Source organism: Dasypus novemcinctus, chromosome 27 (genome assembly GCF_030445035.2).
Source record: "Dasypus novemcinctus isolate mDasNov1 chromosome 27, mDasNov1.1.hap2, whole genome shotgun sequence".
NCBI classification, from domain to species: domain Eukaryota; kingdom Metazoa; phylum Chordata; class Mammalia; order Cingulata; family Dasypodidae; genus Dasypus; species Dasypus novemcinctus.
This window is the reverse complement of record NC_080699.1, coordinates 5,808,641-5,834,742: the sequence shown is the minus strand read 5'-3', so window position 1 is coordinate 5,834,742 and position 26,102 is coordinate 5,808,641. Positions and strand designations below refer to the sequence as shown.

Genomic DNA, 26,102 nt, shown 5'->3' with positions numbered 1-26,102 from the left:
AATACTTATTACTAGTCTCCCCACCATGATTTTTGAATTCTAAATTTCTTATTTATATTCATTATCTCAGTGAATGGTCAAATAATTTGTTTTGTTCAACAAAGAGCTCATATGTGCTACATGGCTTGTGTTCACACATGGTTAAAAATATCTGAAGACATCATTAAATTAGTGACAAAAGACATGCCCTGAAAAAACTCCGAACAGATTCAGCAACATATAAGGACAAATTCCACTATGGAGGATGATAGAGAATGGAGAAGGACCCCATAAATGCTGAATCAAAGAAAGAGAAAAGTATCAAGTAGGAAACTTCCATCCTGGATCAGCTGGTCCTTTTCCCTTCCCCCCACTCAATGCCAACAAAGTTTGGGAGTTCCCCAGAGGCAGTGATATGGGGTACCCCCACCAGGGACACTGACTATAGATGAGTTCACAGCAGTGAGTCAGAATCCCACACATATCCAGGCACAGGGACCCAAGCCTGCAAAGACCTAGGGTGGAACACAAGCTGCTGAGGAGTGCTGCAAACAATAGGGTCCCCTGGTAGGGGGAGGAAGAAAAACTGAATAGGGCCAGAAGGTACATTCACTCAATCCAGTTACTCTTGGTAGGACTCCCTAAATGCAAAATAGATCTTCTGTACTGACCCACCTTTCTGGATTGACCCCATCTGGCTCCCCCGGGAGGGATAACATAACAGGGAAGAAACCAGAATCAGAAAAGTCTCACAGAGAGAAATAAGCAAAAAATAATTGGGAATATACTAAACTGCTGTAAGATTGGAGGGTCCCAGAACTGAAGAGTGTATGGAAAATGGGGAACTGACTGAGGGAAAGAATTTAAACAAATCATAGGGGCTGGGGAAAGAATTCTGCACAAAAACAAACATAACAGAGGAACAAAGGGACAGAGGAAAGTATGTTTTCTATTGGAGGTGAAACAGTTGCACAAAAAGGGCAATCTTAAAAATTGTATCACATATCTAGGGCAAGAACCAGATGAAGAGGAGCTGAGAAAATCAGTTAAACTCAGGTTATTTGAAGGTCTAGAATAAGTTTGAACAAGCATCAAAGAAGAGCCTTAATCCAAGGTCAATAAAAAAAATAATCCCTAGGATAGAGGGAGAAACTGACCTTCTCATCAAGACAGTCAGATGCCTATATAACAGCAGAAAATAACAGGCCATACTAAGAAACAGGAAGATATGGCTCAGTTAATGGAACAAATAAAAAATTGATAAGAGACAGAGAATTTGGAACAACTAATCAAAGAAGTTCAAACAAATCTAAATCAATTCAAGGAACGAAGGAAAATATGCTTAAAGAGAGAAAGGATATTAGGAAGACAATGTATGAGCATAAAGAATAATTTGCAAGTATAAAAAGAATATAGAAATTACAAGGGTGAAAGCATAGATTAAAAATATGCTGGAGACATACAGAAGCAGGTTCGAATAGGTAGAAGAAAGAATCAGTGAACTAGAAGACAGGACAATCAAAATATTAAGAGTCAGAAGAACAGAGAAAAGGATAGAAAAAATAGAGCAGTGTCTTAGGGATCTGAGTGACAGCATGAAGTGCACACACATGTGTGTCATGGGCATCCCAGAAGATGAAGAGAAGGGAAAAGGGGAGCAAAGAATATTTGAGGAGATAATGATCCTCAATTTCCCAACTCTTGTGAAAGATATAAATATACAAGTCCAAAAAGCACAAATTACTCCAACAGAATAAATTCTAATAGACATGCTCTGAGACACATACTAATCAGAATGTCAAATTCCAAAGACAAAAAGTGAAATATGAAAGCAGCAAGAGAAAAGTGATTCATCACATACAAGGGATCCTTAGTAAGACTAAGTGCCAACTTCTTATTTAAAAACCTGGAGGCAGAAGGCAGTGGCATGATATCTATTTGATACTAAAAGAGAAAAACTGCTAGCCCAAAATTCTTTATCCAGCAAAACTTCCATTAAAAAAATGAGAGTTTTACAGTCATCAGCTCAATCCAGTTCAGAATGTTTTCATTACTCCAAAAGGAAAATCTCAACCCCCATTACTGACCCTTAGCACAACTTTGTTATGAAATTGGGAACCCCTGAGTGTACATTTTGGATGGATTGTACAAGTCAGAGGACCATATAACACCGTGAACTCTGTGGTTAACTGTACAAATATGAAATGTTCTCCCATAAACTAACAATACTAATACATGATGTTAATAATAGGATGGCTTACAGGAAAAATTCACCAAATATAAACTATGGACTTTAGATAGCAGCATTATTATGACGAACATGGTTTTTATGTCAAGTTTTAGTTTGTCACAGGCTACCAATGCAAAAATACCAGAAATGGGTTTGATTTTATAATGGGAATTTATTAGGGTAAAAGCTTACAGTTCTAAAGCTGTGAAAATGTCCTAATCAAGGCATCATCAATGATGCTGTCTCACCAAAGGTGCCTACTAGTGATCCCAGTGTCTTAGATGACAAGGCATTTAGAGGCATCTGCTTCTCTTTCAGGTCTTCCTGCTTCAGCTGCTGGCTGCTCCATCTGTGGTTTCCTTTGTACCAGGATCCTCTCTGAGCCCTGGGTTCCTTCTCGGTCTTGTGGCTTTTACTTTGTGTGTCTGTGGCTTTTTAGTCCTCCATTTATAAGGACTCCAGTATGAGCATTAGGTCCCATCCTAGGTCCTCCCATCTAATAAAGGCTCTTAACTAAAGCAATCTAATCAAAAGTGATCTAATCAGAAGGTCCTTAATTGAATCTAACCAAAAGGGCCCACATACAATAGGAGTGGGTTACCTTAAGAACATAACTTTCTGGGGTCCACAAAAGATTCAGATGAGCACATCTGCCTTTTTTGAAGTAGAGCTTCTTGGAATACTGGTTCATTATTTTGTCTTTGGAGTCAATGGTTTGCCTTGTTCTGTGCTAGGATCAGGTTGGTATTTGGCCTCCTCCAACTCATTTGACTTCTTTGCCTCTTAATAATAGGCTACACAGACACTCTCATTTCTCCCAAGACATTTTAAGTATCACAGAGTCTGAGACTCCTATAGATATGATATCTAGGGAAGCCTTGCTAATTGATGCTCCTTCAGACTTCTTTTCAGTTGTATTGCTCAGAAAGTATCATGATTCCCTGGATTCTGAACTTGCCTTTCATATTGAAATCTTCCTTTTAACAATGTTCTGTGTCCAGTTTTCTCAGGGATCAGGTCTAGTGCCAAGCCTTAACCATTTCCACCTATAGGTTAATTCTAATTTATGGCCCTGTATATTTATTCATGAAATGTGACCAAGGTATATCAGAATATAATCTAGAAGAAATATCAGACTATCATGCACAATACAATGAAAAGAAATGCCCTTTTAATTGATCGTTAATATAGTTTATGTAATAACTTCCAGAAACTTTGAAGTGTTTAATTAGAAATTGAATTTTATAATGACTTTCACAGATACAATATGTGAAAAACGTTTCACACCATGTGAGCTTCTAAGTCAAATTCTAAAAGAAAATAACCAAGGCTTCCTTTAATTTTAAGTTACCTCTAATGCTGAAATTGTTTCCTTATAGAGGCTAAACAAGTGTAAACTACCATTCTAAAATTTTCAAGGATTGCTAAGAATTGAAGAGCATTATTTATTAAAAAGCAGTGTGATGAATGTTTCAGAGGATGGCATTATATTTTATAAATAATATGAATTAAATGAGAACCTACTAGATATTTTTAATCATTTTGTGATGTGACTAGAAAAGAGAGACCAGGTGACTCAGGGATGCTTTTACTTGCGAGAATGGCCAGGGAATTATTGGTTTAGGACATTCATAAAATGCCAGGCCATTAAGTCAACAGAGGGAGGACAATGTTCTTTTTCCTTTCCATTTGTAATCCAAAAGACATGGTTTAGTTCAAAATTATTCAGGCACATGTTTTATTCTGGGGTGGACTGTACATGCTAAATGAGGATAATGAGAAGAATATGGGACGGTCTTTGCTCAAATAGCTTATATTAAATTGGAGAGAAAACCATACCAATATGACACAATAACAACGACTTTAAAATTAGGAATATGAAACAAAGAATAAGGAAATAAGATTGAATGAATGTCATGAAATTGTGAGATGTCTAGGAGAATATAGTATCTGTTTTTAAATTGAGAGAAATTGGAGTCAACCAATTTATATTGAAGTATATCATCCCAGTGAAATACCTTTTCCCCTTCAAGAGGGAATTCTTATTCTCATAAAAATATCTGGTAAATTTTTTTTGTTTAGTTCCCAAAAAACAGTTTATAAGTAAAGGTGTGTTTTGAAGAAACAAGGGAAAATTATCAACCCAGAGGTGGCTTTGAGTCACAATGCCAATACCCACATTGCCAAGTTTGATCTGGAAATAAGTCATGACATTTACGAAATTAAGCCAAATGTTCTAAGGAGATGATGCAACAAATTTGTTAGCTGCAGAAATCCTCCAAATTCAGAAGCCAGTGGGAGAATTTCCAAAAGCCTGGGTAGATTCACAGGGTGAAGAAAATTGTAGATTGTGTTCACTCATGAAGAAATTAATGACATCCAAACCTGTATGCATAAACTTCCTAGGAAGTCCTTTGCTCCATTTGATGCAAAGCATGATCCTTTTTCATCAGAGGTAGGCTTTGTGGCCTCTGGTCTTCAGAACTCATGAATAATCTGAAACTTCTTTTCAGAGTAAACTGCCTTTGTGCTAAACCATCTCATCACAAAATAAAGAAATGAAATGAACTCTTCACATACCTGTGTTCCCTGCTGCTAACACAACAGCAACAAGAGCAGCTACTGGCTGTGCATTTGTAGATGGAGGAACAGGTATGGTGTCAGCTGTAATTAGTAATCCTTGGCTACATCATGAAACCCAAAAAGAGTGCATTCTGCAGGTGTTTGGGGCACTGACTCTTAAGGGCCTTCAATTGACTCCCTTTCCATGAGAATTCTCAATTAAACGTTAGTCAAAGATTTTACTCATTTAAGTGGCGCTCTTTGTGTTCAAACAACTACTTCAGAGTAACTCAGTTATTTTTAAAATTCAGGTAATATCTCCTAAGTCTGTGAAACGTTTACACTGCCACAGTCTGAAGTGTAAACATTATTCCAAATAACAATATAGGTTGGAAGCAGAAGAGTTCCAGAGGACTTCTCAGATTGTTTGAGTCTGTAAGTAATGCACTGACATTCTAAGCAACACTCTCCCATCCCCGTCCTGCCCCATTTCTCTTCTCCCCCTTACGATTATAAGGCAACAGTTTCTCTTTATCCACTATCTCCACTTTCTCACCTCAGTCCAGGGTCAATAACTGTCACGCATGCCAAGGAAATGGGGGTTTGTTTATAATGGCTCACACATAGAGGGATTTGACATACTATAACCAAATTTTTATTTAATAAATTGCAATATGATGGCCACTGTAGATAAAGATACACCATATTAAATTATGTGTGTTGTAATATAAACTGTACAAGACTTCTAATTTTCCAAATCTCTTACTTAAAAGTTGAATGAAGGTTTCCGGGATTCCTCATGTGTGAATAAAAAATGCCTTATACTCAGCTATACTTGACTGTGTTCTAATAAAATAATACAAAGTACCCTATAATTAGTTCAGAAGAAAGCTTTTTTTTCTACAAACAACCTTTATAATCAGCTATCCATGTTACAATAAAATATTGGACTTTAATCATTGTATGTTTCTCTTTAGACTGATAAAAATATTAAGGGGATATTGTTCTAGTTCAAATAGAAAACATATACCTCTAAATGTACTTCACTGTCATATTGACATTTACCAACAGAGTTTCCAAATGCCATCACATTTCAGTGATTGAAAGAATAATAGCTGTAATCAATATGGGGCCATTAATAACAGCTTGCACATTGTAAGGCAGTGGCCAATAGATCTTATCAAAAGATAGGAGGCAAGTCCTTGTCAGTTTTTGAACCCTGTTCAGATGATGCTTCACGCTCACTGTAGGAGCCCTACTCTTATGACCAAACTCACCAAAGAATAAGAGGCAAGAAAGCTGCATAGAAATTTGGCTCACAACGTCTTGAGTATTATTACCATCATAATTTATGGATGAGCTAATTGCGACAAAGAGACCATTTAAGCTCTGCTTTAGAATTCATTCCTTCATGTAACTACCATTTTTTCTTAATGGTAAAAAACAAAGTCATGAGTAAGTTATTGCAGGTAAATTTTTGCTTCAATAAAAATGTTTCCAGAATGAAACAAACCTAACAAAAAATATTTAATTTCACTATATACTATTAATATTTCTTCTGAAATTTACTCTAACGGCTTAGTCTTCTTGAAAATTTTAACTAGGCCCCACATGGTTGAAATTTCATAGCATACTCTGGTTATTTCTGATACAATCTTGAAATCATCTCAGGGACAACAGTCAATTAACCATAATAAAACTTAAGTGGAACCAATATAGAACCTTGCTGTTTGACCAAATAAGCCTCTCTGGAGAGACTCCAGAAAGATGGGAAGGAGATATTTATAAATTAGATAAATAAAGGCAACTGCTAAATCTCAAGCCTTTTTTAAAGCAAGCTAACCTCCTCCTTTCATATATTTCATAGCTCACGAATGATAAAAATTCTACCCAGTTGCCCAAGCTAGAAACTGTAAGGCTACTCTACTCTTGAATTCTCCCTTCCATATCTGAACAGTAATGATTGTCTCTTCTTTATCCCTTTAGCTACCCCTGTATTTCAGACACTTAGCAGTTCTTCCCTTTATAACTGTGAAAGCATCACACTGGCCTACTCCTTCCTCTTCCTGCCACACTGCCACCAGAGTGATATTTTATTATTGTCATTGTTGTTATTATAAATATGGATGCTCAGATTTCTTCAGGCACCTGCCAGCAATGGCATTCCACTGCCTAATGGAGTCTTATGATAAAATTCCCAAACCCCTGAGCAGGAATACAAGTCTGTCCATAAATTCATTGCAGTCATTCTCGTTTTGCTCCAAGTGAAAGATATTCCGTGCAGTTCCTCCAACACAGGACATCTGCAGGACAATATGGTCTCTTGTGACCCTATGCCTGTGAACATGCTATGCTATCATCTGCACCTCCAATTTATTTTAGATGCTGTATCATTTCCTCGGTGTAGTTCCCCTGGTCATACAACGTAGGTTAGACCTGATACCCCTTGGGGATTGATTTGTGTCCCCCAGTTTGGATTTGCTCTCGGTCCTGGTCCACATTCTGGTGGGTGTGGGCCCCTTGTAAATAAGACATCTTCAAGATGTTGCTTCAGGTAAGGGGTGGCCCCCCTGAGTCAGGCTGGCCTTTAATCCAAATCACTGGCATCTTTTTCAAGCTGAGGGAAAAGTCAGACCAGAGAGAAGCCACAGGGAGCAGCCAGGAGCCCAAGTGCAGTGAGCCCAGAGGAGACGGGAGAAGACATCGCCAGGGGCAGTGCCAGGCAAGAGAAGAGCAAAGAACCCCAAAGACTGCCAGGCCCAGCAGCCTTCGAGCCTCTGGAGTGCTGAGCCAACAGACTCCCACTGGAAGTCACCCTGTTGCATGGTATTTGATTTAGCAGCTAGAAAACAAAAAGAGCCCCTTTTGTTTTGTGTTCCCACAAATACTGTATATGCCTCGATCGTGATATTTAGAGTATTAGATGGTGCGCCCTTTCAAAGACTTTGAGGTGTGGACCTGGCATGCCAGAAGCAGGCAGACACAGCTTTCCGATTATGAGCAAAAGCAAGCAGTCCCCACATTCAGTATCAACAACACTGCTATGGGACAGGTGCCCCAAAATGCCATTATATGAACTGGTTCTAGCCTCCAGGTCAGAACCAGTGGCAGTGATCACAAATTGATTAAACAGATAAGGGAAGCTAACAAGGAGAGAGGGAAAATAAGTTAAAATTCTTCTCCTGAATATGTATCTGTAAAGTAAACCAAAATTCAAATATACATAAAGAAATCTAATACTGCAAAAGAGACCAAAAGTCAATAGCAGCAGTTAAGACATTCTAGAGATTATAACTTTCAAATAATACCTCACTCAAGACTTAAAAATAAATATGCTTAGGACACTCAAAGATGTAAATGATGTAACAGTTTTCCTTCAAAATGAGTGAGCAATTATGAAATACAAATGGGGAGAGATGAAGTGGGAAGAGATGGATATGAAAAAGAACCAGTAAAAATCTTGAAAATAAAAATAACCAATTGAAAACTTCATTGAAAATACATACAACCTAGAAGTTTAAAAGAAACTTAAAAGTTATGAGGATGAATTGAGGGGTTTAAAAATATGCATATGCTCATAGACAAAAAAAGAAGAGAAAGAAAATAAAGGTATTGGCTGAGAAGCAGTATTTAAAGGAAAAGCAGAATTTTGCAAATATGAAATAAGATGATAATCTTATGTCTAAATTTGTATTGCAAGCATTCAGCAGAATAAATGAAGATAAGACCACCTCTAGAAACCATACAGTAAAAAGAAAAATAGCACATAATTTAAAATAAAAAATTATATAGGACAGTCTCCTTACAAAGAAATGACAGATTGCCAGCAGACTTCTCACCTGCTACAACAGAGCCCTGCAGATACAGAAAGTACCAAGGGAAATATTTTCCTAGAACTTTGTACCCTATTAAATGATCATTTAAGAGTGAGGGCAAAATAAAGATAATTTCAAACATATAAAGAAGACTAGGACAGTTTGCCACAGTCATAGCTTCATTATTAAGAAATATGCTTCCTAAACTCAAAGTGAATATAGATAAAAACTAAAATGGACAAAATGATAGTATAGATATTAAGTTAGGGGGCAGATAAAATCTAATATTAAATGTTGATCTCAAATTTATTTTTTTTAGGAGGCACTGGGGATTGAACCTGGCACCTTGTACATGGGAAGCAGCTGCTCAAACTGAGCGACACCAGCTTCCCTTAAAGTATACTTAAATGTTAAAAAAGGTAAAATTAATACAAAAGAAAACATTATGTACTTAAAGCACACAAATATATCATGTTTGATAAAATAAAATATTGAATAACTTTGCATGAAACATTTTATTTTTAAAAAATCACAAGCAAATTTGACAAAATACTAAAATTGAATAAAACTAATAGGTAGACACAAGACACTTTCATCAAATTATTATTTTCTTTATGTTCAGAATATTTCACAATTTAAATATAAATGAATAAGTGAAAAAAAAGTAGCTAAAATGCCAAATTAGGCAGTTCCTTTCTTTTTTTCTCTTAGAAGTAAAGCTCATTGGAAAGGAGAGAAAAGAGCATGTAATTTAAATATTAACAAGTATAATAGAAGGTTAGAATTTTATCTCTTCTACTTGCAGCATTTGCCCTTTTTTCAGGTTTTATCCAAACATCTTTCGTATAACTGTATTAGCCAAAGGAGTGCTGATACAAATACCAGAAACCTGTTGGCTTTTATAAATGTATTTAATTGGGGGTAGGAGCTTACAGATACCAGGCCATAAAGCATAAGTTACTTCCCTCACCAAAGCCTGTTGCCACGTGTTGGAGCAAGGTGGCTGCCGATATCTGTCAGGGTTCAGGCTTCCTGGGTTCCTCTTTTCCCAGGGTTTATTTCTCTCTGGGCTCAGCAAATCTGTTTCTTCCACAAGGTCAGCTGTAGACTGTGAGCTCTCGAGGCTTTGCCTCTCTCCACAAGGTCAGCTGCAGACCATCAGGAGACCAGCTCTGTCTCTCTCCCCAGGGCTTCTGCTGTGTCTAAGGAGCTGTCTCTATTCCTCTCTGTTCTTCTCCTGAGAAGTTGTTTCCAAAGTTTATATATATATATTTTTTTTTTAATATTTTTATATTTTTTTGTGCATATGTGGGAGAGTTTCTTCATATAGAGAAGTAGAATTGCTTCCCCAAATTGCCCAGAACTCTGATATATTTCAATTTTCACAAAAATCTTAGCTCTAGCTAAGGTACTTCTTGGCTTAAATCCGAGCAGAAGAGGGATGACATTTTTATTCAGGCTCTGTTAGTTTTCTCATTTTTCACAAAAGCACGCCAACCCCAGTTTACTGTCTATTAAAGCTAAGGGGAATTGTCTGACAAAAGTCGTATCTCAGGCTCTTGTCAGAGAGAACACACTCAAAGCCACATCTAAACAGTATCTGTTAATGCTCAGATGAGAAAACATTGTCACTGAAGATTACTTGGAAAATACTCAAATGACCCATTCTTCCTGATACTTTAAAATCTGGACTAAACAAGATCAGCAGAGGACCTGAGAATTATACATGGCTTCACAGCCCAAATGCTTGCGATTCAAATTTTGGGCACAGACCTGCAGTGTCCACATCCCCTGGGAGCTTGTTATAAATGCAGATTCTCTTGTTATAAATGCAGGCTCTACTCCTGATCTACTGAAAGAGGACCTGTATTTTCACAAAATTCCCAAGCATTGTGCATGCCTATGAAAGATTGAGAAGCACTGTTTTAGAAAATTACTTCCCATTTTGTTGTTGATGTTTGTGTTTCAGCTGCTTTTATCAGAGCCAATACAACTCATTATTATGCATACAGTAGGGAAAATGTTCACATCACTATCATTACATGAAAGAAAAAACTCTTAAGGAGGACCCTCAGGAAACATGTCTGGTTTTAGTGTTGTAAATACGTGTGTTTCTATGGAATAATCATTTCGTTTTAATCTTTCAAGCCCTGGGAAATATGCAACTGACCAGACTCTTTTTCTCCTTGGCTAGTTCTTCCCCTAAGTGAGAAAAACCTGCAGAAAGGGGAAGCAGCTGTGGCTCAATCCACTGGGCTCCCGTCTCTCCCGTCTACCATATGGGAGGCCCTGGGTTTGTGTCCCAGGGCTTCCTTGTGAAGGCAGGCTCGCCGGCACACCACAGAGAACTGACGGTCCTCGCCCGCGGAGAGCTGGGGCATCAAGACGATGGAACAAAGAGAGACAAGCAGACACAGAAGAACAGCAGCAAATGGACACAGAGAGCAGACTGCAAGCATGCTGCAAGGGGGCAAATAAATTAAAAAAAATAAATCTTAAAAAAAAAAAAGCCTGCAGAAGGATATAGACATTTAGGGAGACCCTTTGAACTACTCTCACACTTTGTTCCATTTTACATACGGATGCTTAATGATTTCATCATTTTCATGTATTTTAAGTCATATTTCCTACCTATAATTTATTTTTCATTGTGAGGTGACAACTTCTATTTGGAACAAAAGAACAAAGAAATAGAATACTCAGTGGTACCAAATTATATTAAAATATAAAAGTAGTCCATAGACCTGATCCTTTGGTACATTCTTTCTTAATAGTGATGGCTGAAAACACAAGTCACCAAACATTTCTGCTTGATTGATTCTGACACTACAGTTAATGTAATGGGAAACTTTACACTTGTTTTATACCAAGTATACATATTTTGAATACTGAATTTACAGGGTGCTAACACCAACCTTAAATGAATTTCAATGCCAATGTTACGAGCTTCACCCACAACAATTGGTACAATAATGAGGAATGCGTTTTCCTGTGAGCTTGGCATCACAGGCTAATGTGATATTATTAAAGTCTTTCCAACATTCTTGCAAATGTATCTTTGAATGTTCAGTCCTTTGCCAGTCACAACTGAAATGTAGCTCAGAGAGCACTGGATTTGAAATCAGTAAATATGTAAATGTAAATTAGTTCTATTACTTACTAGCAGTGTAGCCTTGGACAAGATACTTACCTACCCTCTGAGTTTCTATTTCTGGAAAGGACAATATCCACCTCATATGTTTGTTGAAAAAATTGAATGAGATAAGCCATATGAAAGAGCCTAATACACAGCCTGTTAATTAACGTCATATTTTTTATGTTGTTGGTATATTCCAAAATGAGAGACGTAGAGAATGTCTAGAAAGTGTTTTCTATCAAACTGTAATTTTAATAGCAGCATGGTGGTCCTTAATTTAACTGGTTTTTTGGTGCAATGCATTTAGGTTGTCACTTATTTTTCACTCAGATAAATAATGCTCAATGGACGTACATATCTTTGTATGCATTGCTTATGATTTCCTTATGCAGAATAAATTTCCAGAAATGAAACCACTGGACTGAAGGATATGACTGTTTTAAGGCTCTTGAGACTGACTGTCAAACTGTCCTCCAGAAAATTTTACATTTGTCCTCTCAGTCTTACGGGAGCTTATTGAGTCTTAATCCTCAGTCAGGACTGCTGGGTCGTTCAAAGATAATTAATGCACAAAAAATCATGAAAGGTGCATAGAGTGGAGGAGGAGCTTACCGTCTTGTTTGAAGGCCTCTGAGGAATGGTAAAGGCTGACGGGGGAGTCATACTGTTGAGCGGCTGCCCCCCAGCTGGGGGAGGAGATGCTGAGTGCACCTGCGGCTGGGCCGCTGGACCGAGGTCTGGTCTTGGAACCAAAGAGGGCCGAAGAGGAGCTTTTCTTAATTCTGACCAACGCAGCATATGCAGTAGGGAGACCAGGGGGAGCTTCAGAATAGCCTGTGAAAGGGGGGGAAAGTATGTTCTGAAAAGACTAATTGATTTTCTGCCCCTGTGAAAGTTGTTTCTTTTGAAGACATTGTTGAAAATCTTCCTTGGAACTGCAACCAAAGGCAAACTGCAGTGAAAGTGAAATAATTAAAATGTTACTTTTAAGTTTTTACATTTTTTCTGGAAATTCTACTGGTTATAATGTGATTCTTTAAGAAAAGAAGAAATAAAGAAGGAAGAATATACAACAAAAGGAAAAGGAAGGAAAGAGAAGGAAGGGAGGAATCTGAAAGCTTTTTTTACCTCATCAGAAGTATTTGAGAATTAACATTTTTGAGTTTGCCTTAATAGTAAAATACCTATTTAGAAGAGTTCCTTCTTTATTATTTAAAAAATGGAAAAAATAAAATTACATTCTCATTTATCTTCTATGAATATAGATTGTATCTTTACCACCTAAATGTATCAGGTAGTAGGAAATGTGTCCAATGTAGTATAGGTATTTTGACTAGGCTTTAAGCTATGTCTTCTTGAAAAACAGTCAAATCCACAATAGAATCTAAAAAGCAGGGATGGAATTTGTTTTGTAGATTCCATTTTAGCATAATTTTTATAACAATATTATCAAGTGGGGAAACTATTATGAAGTTCTTCATTTTATTGATTATTGAGAAATGTCTTACCATATTTGACTTTAGTTCCCAAAACTTTGGCAAGAAAAAATGTGCATAGTGCCCAAAGTAGAGTATAATTAACTTTCCTTTATTTATACAGGAGAGAATAAGTTTACTATGTAGATTTTTTAAAAATTATAATAAATTTTAAAGAACTAGGGGTTGAAAATTTTTCCACATCTAATATAAATTGAACTTGATCATTTGATGATCTTAGAAATATTTTTAAGAATTATACATTTTTTTCAGGGAATCTGATATGGTGGAATTTGATCTTAATGGTTGCTAACAATTTTAGGTTAGAATAATTTATCTTTGTCAGTATTGTTTAGAATCATTGTACTACCTCATAGTGATATTTTGGAATGCAAGAAGCATTTTTGTGATTTGTAAATAACACTTTAGGTGTTAAGAATTAAATTAAGTTTAACATTTTCTTTTCTGTGAATTTGTAAATAGGGCTTCTCTGAAACTCAACAAAGTATATTTTTAGATGTTTTCTTCATTTAAAATAAACATATACATGTAGTCTAAGCCCATTAATATTGTTAAGAGATTCATAGCCTTTCGTCTTTGCTGCTCAACTAAAAGTCTGGTGAAGGTGGATCGATTTTAACTGAAAACAGCTTAACCTCTTCTGGACAAATTGTATGAAAATGGATTATGGGTAGACATAAAATCTCCCTTAAAACCTGGAATTCAAGTTTTGGCACCCAGAGGTATAAGGTAATGAAAAGAGAATTTCTCCTTTAAGGTAGTTTGTAGTTTCAGTCTCTTTACCTGTTCATTTCTCAGTGGAGTATGTTGCTTTGTGTTTTAACTGCCTGCCCTACTCACACACACAAAACAGAACAAAACAAAAACACTAGCCCAGAGTAGTAGTAAAAATAAAATGCAATATAGGAATAAGGCTCATAGTTCTTAAAACCTGAGAGCATAACCAGTGGAGAAGCAACGAAAAGAGGTTTCAAAAGCTAGGATCCTCAGCAAGGTTTCAGATCCTATATATGTTTTAACAAAATGCAAACTGCCCAAGTGGTACAGAATTTTGGCTTACATCACTCCGCATAAATAGAGATCAGCCAAATGCTAATTTGGCTGTGAGCTCCACACCAGGCTCCATTTGTTCTGTAATCAGTGGCATCTGTTGCTGTGGACATTCTCTTTCCATCACTTAGAGCAAATCTAAAGCTGCTACTCTGAACCTGGCAATTTATTGACTCATTCATTTATTCAACAAACATGTCCTGAGAACTTAGGAGGTGCCAAAAGCTAGGGATACAAAGGTGAATAAGATATTGTCCCAACCTTCTAGGAGCTTAGGATCTCGAGGAGAAAAATGACAAGTTTGCATGCAGTTTTAATCCAATGTGGTATAGAAATGAATTCAGGGAATGATGAGCTCCCATAGCGGGAAATCCCCTAATTCAGCCTAGGAACATTAAAAAAAAAAGTGCTTTTCAGTGGAAATTATATCTCACCTGAGTCTTGAAAGCGCATTAGCTAACCTAGAGAGGAAAGGAATGATATTCTAGACAACGGTAAGAAAATACGTGAAGACCTGGAAAGGAAAGCCGGCATGCATGCTTGGTGAATTAGGTTCATCACGAATTCAGGTGGTGAAGAGAGGTAAGAGGAGAGGTAAGGCTGGATAAGTAAGCAAGGGCCAAGGGCGAAATGGCCAGCATGGCACGCCATGTACTAAACCGGGGTGATTTTGAAAGAGAACAACTTAGGTTTCCATGAGAACGCTCAGGCTACAGTGTCATATTGGAATAAAAAAAGGAGGAGACAAGACTATTTAAGAGCCTGAAACTATAGCAGAGGAAATATTAGAAAGAAGGAAGTGGTGATATATGTGGGAGTAAGATCAATAAGACTGTTGATTGATGAGGTTGGAGGCAGGTCAGGCACAGAAGAATCCGAGCATGGGCTGTGCTGCTGACACCGAGCACAAGCAGTTTCTTTTCTCCTGGTGCGTCTTTAGAGCCAGTTCCTGAGACATCAGGGTTTCAAAGAGAATACAAGTTTATTTGGGTGCACAAGCAAAGGAAGCCAGATGCCTTAGACCATCCCAACACTGTCTCCCTGATCTGAAGAAATTCTAGTGTTTTATAATACCAGGGTGCTCATGAGTAACTGGGGTGGAACTGGACATAGGTTCCTCCATTAATAAAAAACTAAGGAATTATACAGGCTGGGGGTAGACCCCAAACCAGGGGGAGTGACAAGGTTACAATCACCAGAGATCAAGGTTCTGAGAAGGAAAGTGGAGAGCAGAGGTCGGCCACAGGGTTTTCCACATGGGTGCTAAACAGAGGTGGAGGGTCACCACCCAGTCAGCTTACACGGAGAGCTCAGTCTAGAGTTCCCATCCCCATAGGAAGCCCTCACAAAGGTGAGGCAGGTCGAGAGCAGGGGCTGTAAACCCTTGTGTTCCACAGACCCCTCTGCCAGTCTGGTGAACTGAGTGCTACAGCCATTTATTTATTGCATACATTTGTAAGTGAAGGAAACGCTAGATTTCTGTAAAAGGTCAGAGAAGATAAAGATAAGAAGTTGATTTTTTTTCAATTCAAGCTCACAGAGCCCCTGAAATCTTAACCCTTGGTTAAGCACCCCTGGTCTAAAGTAACCATAAACAGAGAGGAACCACTCTTGCCAGCTTCGGTAATTTCAAGTATTAACCCTTTGCTATGTTATAATATAAAGGCACCTATATAATGACTTAGTAATCATATTTATTTGTTAATGCTTAACCCTTGGTTATAGGACTAGAAGATGAATAGAAATGCAGGGAAAGGCATGGGCTTGAGGTAGAAAGTCTTGAGTTCAGTTTTCAACAGGTGGAGAGCTGAGATAGTTCGAGGGCACTCACACTGATTATAAGGCTCTGTCAACGTACAAAAGATGCAGGCTCATGAGAGAGATTATTAAATGGTAGCAAAATACATGGCTAATGAAACTATGAGAATGGATGAGATTGCTAAAGAAGTATGCCCAATAGAGTGTGGAAAGGGAATTCTGAGGAGTTGCCAGCAATTCAGAGAAAAGCAGGGGTACAAGAATCTGGAAAGTTGGGGGTGGATGTGAAAGTGAGGTCAGAGAGAGTCTAGAAGACCTACATGGCCATTTCTACTCGGTTTGACCTATATGTAGACTTTAGCCTTAAACTTTATGTCTTATCAGGCATCACGCAGTGATGGTCAGAGTACAACAGACTATCAACTCCGTGAGATCTCTCCCTCTCTCAGGTACATTTCTAACTCTCCTAATTGTTGCCCTCGTAGTTCTCCAGCTCCTTTCTCTGACATCCCTAGTTTCTTACCTTCTCAAACCTCAATTCTGGGGATCCTCAGCTCTGAAAATAAAATATGTTAGCAAACACAAATGGGAAAGTGTTTCATTCATAGGACTTTTTTAGCCCCCAATTTTGGAAGACTGAATTGGTTTAACAAATGAGAAATTGATTTAACAGATGAAAGTTCACAGGGCAGGACTCCACTGAAAGTGAAAAAAAAATAAACTGCATTTCCTTCCTAATCTTAAATTCAATTATTTGTGTGTATCTCTGTGTATTTGTCATTCCATCTATTTCTCTCTAAGAGCACTAGGAAATCATCCCCTTCAAAACCTACAGTCTTGGGAAGCAGACTTGGCCCAATGGATAGGGCATCCATCTACCACATGGAAGGTATGTGGTTCAAACCCCGGGCCTCCTTGACCCATGTGGAGCTGGCCCATGTGCAGTGCTGATGCACGCAAGGAGTGCCCTGCCACGCAGGGGTGCCCCCCACGTAGGGGAGACCCACACACAAGGAGTGAACCCCATAAGGAGAGCTGCCCAGCACAAAAGTAAGTTCAGCTTGCCTAGAAATGGTGCCGCACACATGGAGAGCTGATGCAGCAAGATGATGCAACAAAAAGAGACACAGATTCCAACAGATGACAACAACAGAAGCAGACAAAGAACACGCAGCAAATGGACACAGAGAGCAGACAACTGGGAGGGGGAAGGGGAGAGAGAAATAAATAAAAATAAATCTTTTAAAAAAAAAACCCTACAGTCTAATGATTTTAATATTTTCTCACTGTCCTGAATCATTCCCATTTCTTCAGTTCCCTCTTTGTCCATTCCAGAGTCCAGGGTCCATTACTTTATTCACTCCCTTCTATATATTTTCACCCTCGTTGTCCTTTTCTCTTGATTGTTTTCACAGAGTAAATGTATCTAGTTTAAAATCCAACTCTCAACCTATTCTTCTCCTGCATGCAGCTGAAGAATTCAAAAGGATACTGAAATATTTATGAATATCAACCTTAGGTGAGCCCTTGGCACTTCCTGGCAGTAGACCACATTTCCCAATTCCATTCATTCTCCCACCCTCTTGAGTGAATATTTCACTTCTTACCCTCTTTCCTCAAGCCCCACACTTCTTTCCTTCTCTTTCCTGATGGTGGTGCTTCCTATTTCATTGAGAAAACAGAAGCAACAGAAGAGAGGACCCCTCATATATTCCTACCACATGCATCTACAAATACACACTCTGCCTTGCTTTATTCACTGAGAGCTATGAATAGTAGTGAGATGTCTGCCAACCCCTCTACTCACGGGCACTGAATCCCACTGCTTCCTTTCTTGACTGCTCAAGAGCTTCTCTCCAGCAATATTCCTAATTTGATTCTTGAGCATCAATATTTGTCTCCTTTAGATCATTCCAATAACTATGCACACTTTTTTCTAATCTTTAAAAAGAAAACTATTTTTATTTTATCATTCACCCCACCTATTTTTCTTTGGAGCAAATATCCTTGAAAAGAGCTCAAGATGGTCAGTTTATTCAATTCTTTTCCTTCATTCTTTGAATCTATTCCAAACCACCTTGCTTATACCAAGCCACTATAACCGCTCTCAAGGTTAATGGTAACTATGTCATTGCTGCACACAATGATCACTTTTCATCACACTAGACAAATTAGCAGTGTTTGAGAGAGCCCAGCCGTTCCTTTTTCCTTGAAACATTTTCTTCACATGGTCGAGGATACCATATAATCTTGCTTTTATTCCTATTTCCCTGGCCACTCCTTATCTCCTTTGCTAGGTCTTCTTTATCTCCTCAACTTCTTAATGTTAGTATAACCTTGAAACATCCCTGCTCCACGTAAATGATCCCTTAAATGAGCCTATGCAATCTCATTGTTTCATAAGCCTTCCATATCATAACAACTCCCACATTCATTTCTCTAGTTCAGACCTCTGTCTTGAACTTCAGATTCACATGGATAATACCTACTTGACATTTCCTCTTAGATGCCTAATAGGCATCTTTCACTTAACATGTTCTGAACTCACTCTGATCTCAGCCTCCATCATCTTAGTAAAAAGAGTCTATCTTACTAATCACAATAGTTCCATAGTAGAATATCAGTGAGTCCCCTTTAGTCCATGTAAACCATTATCCATGTGGTGCAGCAGTGCTCCAAGATGTATTCACCAAATGCAATGAACGTGCCATGATGATGAAAGAGGTTCCTATGTGGGAGGAGAGGGTTGAGGGGTGTGGGGGGTATATGGGGGCCTCTTATACTTTTTGAATGTAACATTTTTTAAAAATAGAGAAACATTTTTTTTAAATAGAGTCTATCTTCCCTATTTGCTTGAGAAACAGCCTGAGAGTCATACTTTGCTTTTAATCTTACATGCCAGATCTCCTCCATCAGCAAAGTCTTGTGACATTACCTTCAAAATGCATCCAGGACATGGTAACTTTTTGTTACCTCCACTCAAACCACTGCGGTCCAACCTCTTATTATCTTTTGCCTGCCTTATTGCAATGGCCTCTAGCTGCCCTGGCCTTGCCACTCCCCCAGTTTATTCCAATAGAATAGGCAGGCTGTTCCTTTTAAAACATAAATCATATAATGCCACGGCTCTGCTCAAAACCCTCCTGTGGTTTGCCATCCCATCCAGACTAAAATTCAACTTTATTACAAAGGACTATGAGATCCTATATGGTCATTTAAATGTGATTATCGAAGTGGAGAAAATGGAGAATGGATGCTGGGATGATTTTTAAAAAATTTTTCTCCATCATTCAATAAACATTTAATGTAGCAGGTACTGCCACAAAAAGTCAAATCAGGTTCAGGCACTTTTTTCAACTTGCTAAGGAATACGTCATTACATCGTGAAATAATCACTGCACTAAAAGGCTATGTACTGATATTGTGGGGGATGCAGAGGCGGAGTGGTGGATTCTATTGGGAGTGTGTTTGGATGCAGAGGGTACAACTACTTCACTAGAAAAAAAAGACATGACCTGGCTCTTTAAGGGGGAGGAATTGTTCGGTGGACGCATATAGGGTGGGGAAGGACGTTTCAGGCATAGAAAATAATGTGTGCGTGCACTGGTCCAGAAGCACGGTAAGCTCTAGTAATACGAGTGCCATGTATTATTTTATTCATAAGCAATTTATTGGGAGACTTCTATTGGGGCATGATCATGCTTTCCATTTTGCCTGTGATAATGATGGTGCCTTGGATAATAAATTAAAAGGTCACCTATACTGTTTCTGTTACTGATCTTGGTCCCAGGGAGAGAGAAGTGAATAAGATAGGTACTTCATGAGCTTTAGTGGAACTTGTCTACTAGGGGAATTTAAAAAAGAGCAAGATTATATCTGGTAGAATTAAGGCTATTATTAAAACAACACAGCATAATATGAGCCAAAGTGGCTGAAGGGCAAGAGCTATATTTTGTGGGGATGATCTCTAAGGGGTCATTTAAGTTAAACATCAATGATTAACAGAAAGCAGATATGCGAAGATACGGTGGAAGATTGTAGAGTGAGAGAGTTGTTACTGTAATTTATTTATTCCTACTGCATTGGGAATAAATTTGGCATTTACATGGACTATAAAGAAGGTCAGTGTAATTAAAGACTAGTGAACATGGGAGAAACTGGTAGACAGAGCTTGGATGAGTAAGCACAGGCCAGACCAAATGGAGTCCTGTAGCCCTTAATAAGAATTAAGACTTCAAGTGTGATAGGACGTTATTAGCCAGAAGAGTTTTTAAAATTTAGAAGTATTTAAATTTTAAAGTATTCCTCAGCTACTTGTGGCAAGGTATAAGGGAGAGAAGAGGCTATTATAGTAATCTAGGAAAGGGAAGACAATATAAAGAGATTCTGTATTGAAAAAAATCCTCATAAAGTTGAGGAAAAGACACACACCAAGGATGACATCTCAGTTTTTAAAGTGAGCTACAGAATTGAAGGTGGTTTCCCTTCCTGACCTGGGAAAGCCTGAGAGAAGGAAATTTGGTTCTATTTAGCTTGTGTGAAGGACAGCAGGTGAAGGGGGAGTAGGAGATTGTGGAGAAGAGGCTGTGGAGATTCAATGGCAAGGAAAATGTGTCATTGCCCATTTCCTTCTTGACACAATCTCTGATTTCCCTAAACCTCAGCTCCCACCCAGATAACTTCCTCCTATGCTTTGGTCTCAGGATCTTAGACCCATTCTAAGCCTTTGATCCAACAGCCTTTTCCTCTGCCCTTTCCAATGCCCAGTTCTAGGAAAGAGCTCTATTCACTCTCCTTCAGTGCTTCTACCGCAGCTCCTGCAAGTTCCTGACCCCAGTGGTGGAAAGGTGTCTTCTAGGGTAGGTCATTCAGTAAGTCTGATTTGGGATTTAAAAGCCATTTTTCGTCATCACTCTAGGGCTGTCCATTTAGGAAAGAGGCAGGCAATTTAGATGGAACTTTAAAAGGTTCAGTGAAATGGAATGCAGAGTGGCATTCTAATGGGTTCAATTTCCTGGCTGAATTCCTTCTACACGTAAGTCCTTGCTTCCTTTCAACAACTTTAAGCTTCATCTTCTCAAACCATTCCTTTCTCATTCAGCATTTCTTTGTTTTTTTCAACAACTATTGAGTTCCTACTACATGTTAGGAACTGGGAATACCATTGGGAATAAAACACACCTGATCCCAGCCTCAATAAAATTAATAATCTGGGAGTATAGTTGGAGGACTGCCAATTGGTAGACTATTAGTAAAGAGGCAATTTTTCAAAAATGTTCTTAAAAACCTTTAAAACCAACATGAATATAATGAGGAAAAGGGAAATGAAATAAAGCAGGATGACTTGAGAGGAAATTTGCCTCTGTGTTATTTTATTTTTTTACACTGCTGCTACCATAGCTCAGTTCTTGGCAATAAAAACCCTTCTCTTGGCTCTGGTGCGAATGCCTTCCTCCTATACCCTCATTTGATTGATTGAGATTTTGGGGTGAGATCAGCTCTGCCTGTAAACCTGTTTGCTATATGGGCTCCAGAGCCAGATAAGCTGGATTTAAATCTGGACTCTACCATAAAGCAGGTCTGTGGTTTGGGGCAAGGTATGTATAGCACTTTGCCTAGGCTTCCTCATCTTTAAAATTGGGATATCAATAATGCTCCCCCATATGGCTGATGTAGGGATCAAATAAATTAATACACTATACCTGGCATGTAGTAAGAACTCAGTAAATGCCACCTATATTATTTTTATTATTAATTGGTATTTAGTTATGTATTACTCTCTGGAGAACAAAATTGGATAGAGGGCATAACACTTTAAGTTTTGATCAAGTCACAAAATGAGAATATAATTATCAAGTTTTAATACTCATTTTATCCTGAGCAATGGAAAGAGTGGAAATAGTAGGGAGATTGTTGCAATTTTATTTTCCTAACTGACATATTCCCTTGAGCAAACTCTTAAGAAAAAAATGTTTGCCATGGATGAGATCTATGGGTCTAGAGAAAACTTAATACATAAATATTCTCGAGTTTCTATTGTCTAAAACAAAAGACCTACACAGCTTTCCTCCATATTCTTGTCCAGGGTTTGAAAGGAAGTATGATTTATAATTCTTTTTCAGAGAAAAATTTTTTATCAGTTTCTAAATTTTTAATGAATGCCTACACTGAAGATGTCAGCAGAGTCCTGTTATGTGTTAATCATCTTTTCTTCTATTTTATCACTTTATATAGATCAGTCTTTAGGGAATGTACATGGTTATTTCTAAAGTAGCCCAGGTATTTTGTGATAAGACTCAATTAACCTGGTGCTCTCACATCATGAAATTACACCTAGAGTTTGAGTAGGAGTAAATATTCATTTCTTCATTAAATATTTCCTAATCAAATGGCCCAAGGGGCAATGATGTTATATTATTTAATAAAATTGTAGTCCAATAAGTCAGAATGACTTTGTGACCATTTGCAGTTTTGGAACAAACAGCATTGCATTTTCATGACTTAAAAGGTTGCTCTACAGGTAATAGCATTTCTTTTCAAAGTAAATAATATTAATGAAATAATGGATTAGAAGATATAGAACTAGAACCTCTAATGGCAATATTTATAAATAAATCAAAATGTCTGTATGATAAAGGACATATTTTTATATATGTAAGCCCCTACCATATTTGAAATATTCCTGAATTTAGTGTAACAATTCAACTTCAGAATTCTATCTCTACCCCATGTGTGAAAAACATATTTACAAGGCATTTTACAGCTCTTAAAATATTGATGATGAAACTAGAACATCACTATTGGATTCTGTATTTGAATCTTTTCTACCAACTCCCCACACAAAACTGTTAATTTTTACAGTGACAGAAGCAACACCCAAAATTCGTGAAATGATAAATCTTTGTAAAAGTTCATCTAGTCCCTAGGGTTCTAGTTGGATTTAAATATTTATTTAAGCTCTTATATATAAAAGTAAATATAAATAAACTGCAGCACCAAATAATATGTGCTGCTCTAAAGAACACTGATGCTCAATCACTGACTCATAAGTTAATGGAGCAAAAAGTGGGGCTGTGTATTACTGACACAATGTACAGAAAAAGCAGAAGTCACACAATATCCAAGCCCGCAGTGTGACTCAATTTGGCATCAGAGTCAGCATAAAGAAATTTGATACCTGACCTTTTGCAGGGTAATTGCTGAGGCTGTCCTCTCTTTGATGAGAATTAATGTTAACTGTGCAACTTCAGCCTGCTGCTGTTTTATGAAGCTTGCCAGGATGAATGCAACACCTCGGCGAAGCCAGTCATGTGAAGCATACTTAGAAATGGTTAATAATTCATAAATAATGTACATCATTTCAATTTGGATACCTGCATCTTTCGCAGAGGAGAGTTTGAAATAGCCCGAGTCAGATTTACTTATATCTCAACTCAGCACTTTCTTCAAGAAATGTCTTATGTGTAAACTTTACAGTGTTTTAGCTGCAGGAGGAAGGAAGTATATGTAGAGGATGTAATTCACCAACTTTAAACACCAAAATCAGGCATCTCAATAGTAATACTACTAAAATGTAAAGAAAAAATTTAACGGCACTGCATTGCTGGTGTTCTTTGCATAAGATTGAAAAATAGAAATACCTGCAGAATAAAAAGAGACAGAGTTCTAAATCATTTCTATCACTACTTCTCAGGCACACTGTTTATGTTTGAAGTTGAAATGATTTAAGATTTGGAGACCTATCTTTTCCAAATAGTAAATGCTTAGTTGTATGCACAGATAAATTATGCAGGTTATTACAAATTAAAATAGATATTACAAGCCTTTGTTGCAAAAAGAAAATGTCTTTATAATTTTCTTTTGCACAGGTTTTCACAACTGTGAAAAGTTTTTAAAAAATCTGTACTATTTGGATGATATCTCTTTAAATTAAGAAAAGCAAAATATGTGATTGCATTAAAATGATATTTCCTTCATAATACGAATATTGTTTTCTAATCACTAAGGAAATTAATAAGGGCAGGAGCTCATGGTAAAATACAACCAAATTAATTTCATGATTAAAGAATTCCCTCTTGTTTTGGATAATTAAAAGTTTCAGTGAAGTTTTAACTCTGTAGTGATTATATTAGCTTTTACCTTCCTATTCTCTGCATGTTTAAGATAGCTCTGTTAATACTTGATAGTAAATCGAATAAACATGGCATTGCTTAGCAAAGAATGCTGCTATTAAAAATTATTAAACAAAATGACTTTTCCTCCCAAGTTTGGAAATTATCTTATGGGCAGATTCTGTTTTTATTACATGCCATGACATAAAAAATAAATATGTATATTTCATTATGTCCAGTGCTTCTTATGGTGCTATGGAGACTTTAGAATCCCTAAAATGTGGGTTCACCAGTCAACTGGGGATTTAGGAGTAGAATTCAAAAAAGCTAGTTGCATTAATGGAATTCTAGATGGCAAAGAATCATTATGCAATGTGTGAGTTACAGAGACACAATTACGTGATACGGAATTTATCATTTATCCGCACACAAATCGATCCTATATTATGCTTCCCAAATTGGAAAGTAACCATGGGCACACAAAAAACAATGAACCAACATACACTCTTTGTTTTCAATGAGCTCTTATAAACTAAGAGCGGACCACTGTGAACTTCAGGGAAATGACTCTGTAATCACAGAACACAAACAAAACTCAGTAGAGAGACACTCAGATAAAATTCAGGAGTGGATTTGAAGAAAAGGTCTTTAGATGGCCCAGTTCCTTCCAAATATCTAGGAATGTGTGGGAATTGATTTTGACATTTGCAGAGGGCTAGAATCCACACAGTAGGAAGAGGGTATCACTCATCCTCCCCCACTAAGAAAATCAAGGTTCTCCTCGGTCCTGTTGTGTGCTCTCCTGAAAGTCGATGGTGAACTCGAAACTGCACCTTCCCACTTGGTGAAAATAAGCTGCAGGGCTCTGGCCTTGTATAGCTGCTTTGAGAAAATATTTTTCTTGCATTTTAGCAGTAAAGGAAATCTCACGTCCATGTTCTTTAACTGTCTGTTAGTTATTTCCAGTGATACTGTCTCATTGTGATGCCCACGCCACAAAGCACTGTATTAAAAGGGAGATCGAAATAGGTGCATGATGGAATCACCGTTCAACCTGACTGACAGGAGCTAGTAGGAAGGAGCCATTGCTACTGTATTAGTCAGCTGAAGCAGTGCTGATGCAAAATACCAGAAGTTGGTTGGTTTTTATAAAGGGTATTTATTTGGGGTAGGAGCCTACAGATACCAGGGTTTAAAGCATAAGCTACTTCCCTCACCATCTTGTTGGAGCCAGATGGCTGCCGACATCTGTGAGGGTTCAGGGTTCCTGGGTTCCTCCCTTCCAGGGTCTTGTTTCTCTCTGGGTTCAAGGTTCCTTTCTTCCTGGGGCTGGCTTCTCTTTCCTCTGTGAGTTTACTTCCTGGAGCTCTAGCTTAAGTCTTCAGCATCAAACTCCAGCCTCAAAACTCCAACATCAGAAACCCTCCACTCTGTCCTTTGCCATGCCTTTTATCTGCAAGTCTCCACCCCTTGGTAATAACTAATAATAATAATAACTCAATCATGCCCAGGTACAGATCAGATTACAAACAGAATCCAATATCTATTTTTGGAATTCATAACCATATCAAACTAATACAGCTAACAACCAGAAATGGCTTGGCATTAGAGAGAGAATTTGAACTGAACTTCGGTCATAGATCACAAGTGGAAAGTAAGCACATTGGAAATGTGTTTATGACTTTTATTGTGCTACTTAGCACATGAAAAAGTTGCCATAGAATCTGTTTGAGGGAGTTAGTTATTCAAGTCCCCAAATGGTCCCATGAGAAGAGAACTTTTCTTAAAAACTGCTTTGACCCCGAGAACTACAGGCTAGAAGTGTGAGCTCTCATTTAACAGATGTAATACCTGCAAGTCACTTAAATTCAGTATCTGCTGTGATTGTGGTGTGTTCTAGCCTCAGCTGACAGCTCATCTGCTCCAGTTAGAAATAAGTTAATGATAAAACCAAGGCTTCCGGCA

General features: G+C 37.7%; 1 protein-coding gene across 2 annotated transcripts in view; it reads right to left on the bottom strand.

The window, feature by feature from the left end:
• The window catches only part of CNTN5 (contactin 5), a 1,236,361-nt gene that overhangs the window by 465,361 nt on the left and 744,898 nt on the right, over positions 1-26,102 (bottom strand). For both annotated transcript variants that reach the window (XM_058289033.2, XM_058289032.1), the window contains exon 4: positions 12,335-12,556. In XM_058289033.2, coding sequence (XP_058145016.1) covers positions 12,335-12,556 — 222 coding nt within the window. The remainder of the gene's footprint in view (positions 1-12,334; positions 12,557-26,102) is intronic.